A 6,917-nucleotide genomic window follows, 5' to 3' on the forward strand; every position below is an offset into this window, starting at 1 on the left:
CAGCACTTTGGGGGGCCAAGGTGGAAGGATGACTTGAGGCCAGGAGTTCGAGACCAGCCTGGGCAACATAACAAGACCCCGTCTCTACAGAAAAAATTTTAAACTAGCTGGGCATGGTTAGCATGCACCTGTAGTCTCAGCTACTCAGGAGGCTGAGGTGAGAGGATTGCTTGATTACAGGAGTGTGAGGCTGCAGTGAGCTGTGATTGCAGCGCTGCCTTCCAGCCTGGGTAAAAGAGCGAGTCCTTGTCTAAAAAAAAAAAAAAGAAAAAATAGTGTTGTCAGCTTGTCATAAAACAAAAGGGGATGGTGACCTCACACACCCATGTGGTGGCTGCAGTTCATCCCACTGCCCAGGGCTGAGGCCAGAGTTCATGGGTGACCTCACAATGTTCAGGGTGGCACCGGCCCACTGCCCCAGCCCCAGTCCACCATGCCACCCACGCTGTGGCTGCTGCTCAACTTTGCTGCCCCGGCGCTGGGGTTCTACTTTTCCATCAGCTGCCCCAGTGGTAAGCAGTGCCAACAGGCCTTACTCTCCGGCAATGACATTCTCCTGTATTGCAACTCCTCGGGGGCACACTGGTACTACTTATTCACACAAGGCAAGAAGGGCAGGCTCGCCAGCCTCACCAACATTTCCAACATGGAAATAATGCCCGAGGGCAGCCTTCTCATTAAAGATCCATCGCCCTCCCAGACGGGCTTCTACCACTGCTGGAATAAGAATGGCCGCCAAGTGGTGCAGTATGAAATTGACTTCCAGGACGTCTCCACCCTGCATGTAACACACAAGGACCTGGGTCAGAGGCCCCTGCAGAACGAGACCCTACCTCTGGGCAGCAAAGAGCTCATTTTTACCCGGTGGGAGCCCTGGCAGGACTGCAACCGCTGTAAGGAGCCGGGCGAGCGTAAACGCCTGGGGTACTGCTACATTGAGGAGCCTCTGAAGGAAGCCATGCCCTGCTGGCTCTATCTGGGAGAGATGCTGGTGTGGTCTAGCCGCTTGCGGCCTGAGCTGCAGGTGGAAGCCTGCCACGTCCGGTGCACCAATAACACACAGTTAAGGGTGGATTACGTCATTTTTGACAACTTCAGGCTCGATGAGGAGACAGAATTTGTGTGGCTCGACTGTCCCTTAGGATCCATGTACAGGTGATGGAATCCCTGCCTCTGGCCCCTAGCCAGGTTCTTCCGGTCGGGGGATCCTTGGTGGTAATTTGTGCAGAGGGACAAGGGGGCGTTCTATGCAGGTCAGCCCCATAGTGGTCATCAGGACAGTGCCAGGCCCTGGTCTTAAACAGTCCAAGGGGGACACAGCCCAGGGTGGTGCGAATTGGAATGGGAAAAGCACAGGCAGACAGATGGGGCTGTGACGGGGGAAGCCCAGGAAGCTGAGGGACTCCAACAGGCCCCTGCCTCATCTGGGAAGGTCATTGAGACCCTGGAGGAGATGCTGTTCCCCCCGGGGCTTCCCATCAGGGCCTGCCTACCAGAATTCACACTCATCTTGCTTCCTGCCAGGAGTCCCTGGAAAATACCCCCTTCCCCTCCTCTCCCCCAATCCACCTGCCCCTTAATAAGAAATGCAGGCTGGGTGCAGTGGCTCATGCCTGTAATCCCAGCACTTTGGGAGGCCGAGGCGGGTGGATCACCTGAGGTCAGGAGTTCGAGACCAGCCTGGCCAACACGGTGAAACCCCGTCTCTACTAGAAATACAAAAATTAGCCAGGTATGGTGGCACATGCCTGTAATCCCAGCTACTTGATAGGCTGAGGCAGGAGAATCACTTGAACCCGGAGGTTGCAGTGAGCCGAGATCACACCACTGCACTCCAGCCTGGGCAACAGTGGGAGACAACTCTGACTCAAAAAACAAATGCAAAAAAACAAAAACAACCCAGAAATTCATTGTCTCACCCTTCTGGAGGCTGTAAGTCTGAAACCAAGGTGTCAGTAGAACCACACTCCCTCTCAGTCCCTCCGAGCTGGGCAGAATCCTCCCTTTTTGTAGCTTCTGGACGCAGTCAGAGATCCCGGTCTTCTCTGGCTTGTGGCTGCTTCTCTCCAATGCCCGCCTCCACCATCACTTGGCATTCTTCCTGGGTGCCTGTGTCCCTGTTTCTCTTCTCCTTTTCTTAAAAGGATGCCGCTCAGATTGGATTGAGGGCCCACCCTATTCCAACATGCTCTCATCTCAACTGATTATATCTGCAATGATCCAATTTCCAAATAAGGTTACATTCTGAGGTTCTGGGAAGGACATGTGTTTTGGGGGGCCGCTGTCCAACTCAGTGCAGAGGTCTTGCCAGCCCCTGGCCACACGGGGTCATTGTGATGTGTTAAGGATACTAAAGACTGTAGAGTGCCTGCCACGGCATCCAATAAGAAGTTCCACAATGTACCTAGCTGGGAACGCAAGCTTTTATGATATTGTCTGTGGAGTATCCTCTCTGTTCTTCCACCACGCTGGGTATGTCAGTGCCTGACTCATTCTCCACTAAACACGTGTTCACTGCACATTTATATGCCAAGCTCCATTCTAGGGACCTGTGAAACAGTGAAGAACACAACCAACAGAGATTCCTGCCCTTGTGGTGCATAAATACATAGTTTTATTATTGTTGTTGTTTTTATTATTATTAGAGACAGGTTCTTGCTCTGTCACCCTGGCTGGAGTGCAGTGGCGCGATCACGGCTCACTGCAGCCTCAATTCCCCAGGCTCAAGTGATTCTCCCATCTCAGCCTCCACAGTAGCTGGGACTACAGGCATGCACCACTATGCTCGGCTAAGTTTTTAAGTTTTGTAGAGATGAGGTCTCACTCTGTGGCCCAGGCTGGGCCCAAACTCCTGGATTCAAGTGATCCTCCCACCTCAGCCTCCCAAAGGGAGGGGTTACAAACCTGAGCCACTGTGCCCGACCTATTGTATTTCAGATGGTGACAGAGCAGGGAAGGATGCTGGGAATAGGGGAAGTTAAAAGTGTAAAGTGGTGGGGTCAGGGAAGGTTCCTCTGAGAAGCTGCCATTTCAGCCCAGACTGAAAGGAGGTGAGGGAACTCTGGGGACAGAGGGAACAACCAGGGCGGAGGCTGTGCCCAGCATGTCAGAGGAACATCTAGGAGAGCAGCGTGGCTGAGCAAAGTGAGTGAAGCGGAGGGTGAAGGAGATGAGACCAGACAGGCAAAGGCAGGTGCACAAATCATTAAAGGAGTGCCCTTGCTAACTCCTCCAAATAACCTTACGAGGTACAATCATTACTCTCCATTTTTTTGGTTTGTCGTTTTCTTTTTTGGGACAGGGTCTTGCTCTGTCACCCAGGCTGGAGTGCAGTGCTGTGACTGGCTCACTGCAGCCTCAACCTCTTGGGCTCAAGTGATCCTCCCACCTCAGCCTCCTGAGCAGCTGGGACCACAGGCGCATGCCACCGTGTCCAGCTAATTTTTTTAATTTTTGCAGACATAGGTTCTTGCTTTGTTGTCCAGATTGGTCCTGAACTCCTGGGCTCAAGCCATCCTCCTTGCCTTTGCCTCCGAAAGTGCTGGGATTACAGGTGTGAGCCACCAAGCCCAGTCTAGACTCTTATTTTTAGATGAGGAAATGGAAGTTCAAAGAGCTTGAGGCATTTGCCCAGGTCACCCAGCCAGTAAGGGGTGAGGCCAGTAAGGGGTGGGGCCAGTAAGGGGTGGAGCCAGTAAGGGATGGGGCCAGTAAGGGGTGGAGCCAGTAAGGGATCGGGCCAGTAAGGGGTGGAGCCCTGGGAGCCCCCACCTCACTGTCGACGGCTGCACAGTGCTCCGTGAGGAGTGGCAAGGAGGGGGGCGGAGCAGTGCTTTATTTTTTGTTCCTCAGGGAGAAGGGGGCCGCTGTCTCCACCTCCCTTCAGACGTCGGTCCCTCCTTTCTCCCTGGGCCCTGCACCTGACCTTGTCCTCCTCGCAGGCCCGTCAACTGGCATGCCAACGACACCCCCCTGACTTGGGAGAGCCAGCTCTCCGGCCGGGACTTCACCACCTTCCTGGACCCCTCCACCGGCGGCAGGCAGCTGCAGGTCTTCCAGCCGGCCATCTACAAGTGCTTCGTGCAGCAGGAGCTCGTGGCCCAGTTCAACCCCGCCACCAGTCCGGAGACGCTGGAGGCTCAGTGGAGAGAGAACGATGCCCAGTGGCGGGAGGCAAGGAAGTCCCTGCCGGGCAGAGCGGACTCCGTGCTCAAGGGGTTGAAGCTGGTGCTGCTTGTCGGCACCGTCCTGGTCCTGCTGGGGGCGCTGCTCAAGTTCATCCGCCCTTCCCCGAGCAAGAGAAGCAAACAGGTGCTGATGGTGAAATAAAGCGAACCTCCGATGCACAAGTGGACCCAGCCTCCGGTTCCCTCTTAGCCACAGCCTCCCCTTCCGTCACTCCCGCCCCCGTGCCCACCCACACGCTGCTCTGAGTTGCATGAACCAGGACAGACCTGCGGCCATAGCCCAGGGTAACCGAGCTCTTCCCTGGGTCAGGTCCTGCTCTGTTAACTCATTAGTAATTTCCATTCCACAGATGAGGAAACTGAGGCTGGGGATTCTAGTTCAAACCAGGTTGCCTGGCCCAAGCCCTGTGTTCTTCAGAAGGAGGGAAAGATGGAACGAGGCCATTCTTTGGGTGTCTCCCCAAGGGTGGTAACTCATAGCCTCCTCACTCACCCCATTCCCCCAACAAGATGGGGAATATGAGCAGGGCATCCCTAGGCTCCCCAGATCTCACTGGGCCCTGCTGTCTTTCCCTGCCCATCCCTTGCCCGCCCTCCCTACTGTGCCCAGGCCTTCAGGCCCAGCCACCACTCCCCAAGTCAGAGGCAGTACCAGATACGCACCACTTTTCCAGGCTCTTGCAGTGGAGCGAAGCCCCTCAGGCCCTTGGAAGGGGAGACAGGCCCTTCTGCTGGTACAAGGCGCCAGGTCTGGCTCAGCTGACCTGCAGGAATCACCAGGCCTGGCTGTTCCCAGAAATCACACACTGTTCAGCAGAGTGCAAGAGTGAACAATCATTCATGCCATTAAAATTCATTGCCCTGATAGTGCAGTGAAGCCATGACTGGACAGAGATGAAACTCTCCCAGAACAGAACCCTTGCCCCCATGACAGGGCTGGATTCACCCCTCATGTACCAGACACTGTTGCCAAAACACTTAAGGCTTCATGTGGTGCCCAGATGTTCAAAGATTCCTGCAGAATGAGGGAGCGTTCCCTGAGAACTAAAGAGGCTTCCCTGGGAACCAGAGGTAGACAATAATAATGATAATCATAGCAAACATTTGGGGACTTCCTGGTGTGGTCAAAACTCAAACCCTTCATAAGTGCTATGTCCCCACAATCACCCAAGAGGCTGGTGCCACTGTTAACTTTGTCTTGCAGCTGAGAACATCAAGACTCAGAAGCTCCAAGCAACCTACCTGAGGTCACACACTGAGCGTGGGAAGGGGCCAGTGGTTGGAAGGTGAAAGGAGACCTGAAGTGCCCACCCCAGCTCCCAGGGAGCCCCCCAGTGCCTGCACCCATAGAAGCCCCCATTGCGTGGGAGCTGGAGGTGGGACAGGGAGAGCCAAGCACGGGTTCCACACTCAGGGGTTTGTTCTGCACAGCACTGAAGTCTCACAACCTATAGCAGAGGCTGTCAGTGCCCCAGTGCTCCAAGGCTGTCAGGGCAGCCCCTAAGGTGACCCCAGTGACTTCCCACCTCCTGGTGTCCATGCCTTGTATGATCCCCTCCCCTCCAGTGTGGACCAGACCTGTGACCTTGCACCTAACCAATAGCACACAGTAAAGGTGTTGAGCTGTCACTCCCTAGCTTGCCTTATGTTATCTATAACTCTGTGTTAGCAGATCAGAGGGAGGGAGGCTTGTTGGCTTGATGAAGTAAGCAGCCACATTGAGGAAGTCCACACGGTAGGGAGCTGTGGGTGGCCTCTAGGAGACGCAAGTGGCCTCTAGGACCTGAGGGAGGTTCCCAGTTGACAGCAGGCAAAAGGCTAGGACCTTCAGTTACACAGCCAGAGGGAAACGAACTCTGCCAATAACCCAGATGAACTCAGAAGTAGATTCATCCCCAGTCGAGCCTCCAAATGAAAGTACAGCCCAATCCGTGTCTGACAGCAGCCTTCTGAGACCTCAGATGGAGGGCTCAGCTAAGCTGTGCCTGAACTCCTGATCCATAGAAACTGTGAGATCATAGATGTGTGTTGTTTTAAGTCACTGAATTTCTGGCGATCTGTTTTGCAGCAACAGACAACAAATACACTCACCCATATCCCTGGAAAGTCCTGGAAGTCCCCTGCAGCTTTAGCAGTCATGGGCATGATTCCAGTGGGTGCCAAGGGCTTCCTAACTCATTCCAGAAGCCTGCTGAGCCACTCATGGAGCAGGCTGGAAGCTGGGCAGTTGACACCCCAGGAGCAGTCCTTAACCTCGAGGGACAGGAACAGGAGCACCCAGCTTCCTCACCCTTCTAAGGCACACTCCCCAGGGGTAACATTCACTGGTGCTGGGGATTAGAGTGACATCTTTGGGAGGCGTTATTCAGCCTACCCCAAGCAGTTGCAGGCACAGGCTCTGGGGGTGGGTGTCTACTTGGTGGATGGAGCTGATTAGGACAGGAAGGCAACTGTGGAGAGAAAATCAAGGTCATCAGAGCCCAGAGTGTGTGGGACCCTGTAGGCCAGGGTAGTAGCTGTGGGCTTTATTTGAGATGAAATGGGAGCCATGTGAGGGATTTGAGCAGTGGAGAGACATGACCTGATGTCCACTTAAAATGATGATTCTCCTGAGGTCAGGAGTTCGAGACCAGCCTGGCCAACACGGTGAAAACCCATCTCTACAAAAAATACAAAAATTAGGCAGGCGTGGTGGCGGGGCTGTAATTCCAGCTACTTGGGAGCCTGAGG

General features: G+C 54.4%; 1 protein-coding gene across 1 annotated transcript; it reads left to right on the forward strand.

Annotated features, from left to right (window-relative positions):
- The first annotated feature begins 286 nt into the window (after nucleotides 1-286).
- Nucleotides 287-4,354, forward strand: LOC101000949 (protein FAM187B). Its single transcript, XM_003915335.5, has 2 exons — nucleotides 287-1,155; nucleotides 3,942-4,354. The coding sequence occupies exons 1-2, from the start codon at nucleotides 434-436 to the stop codon at nucleotides 4,327-4,329; spliced, it is 1,110 nt and encodes a 369-aa protein (XP_003915384.1). The 5' UTR covers nucleotides 287-433; the 3' UTR covers nucleotides 4,330-4,354.
- Nucleotides 4,355-6,917: the final 2,563 nt, after the last annotated feature.

The sequence above is a fragment of the Papio anubis genome, chromosome 20, assembly GCF_008728515.1.
Source record: "Papio anubis isolate 15944 chromosome 20, Panubis1.0, whole genome shotgun sequence".
Taxonomy (NCBI): domain Eukaryota; kingdom Metazoa; phylum Chordata; class Mammalia; order Primates; family Cercopithecidae; genus Papio; species Papio anubis.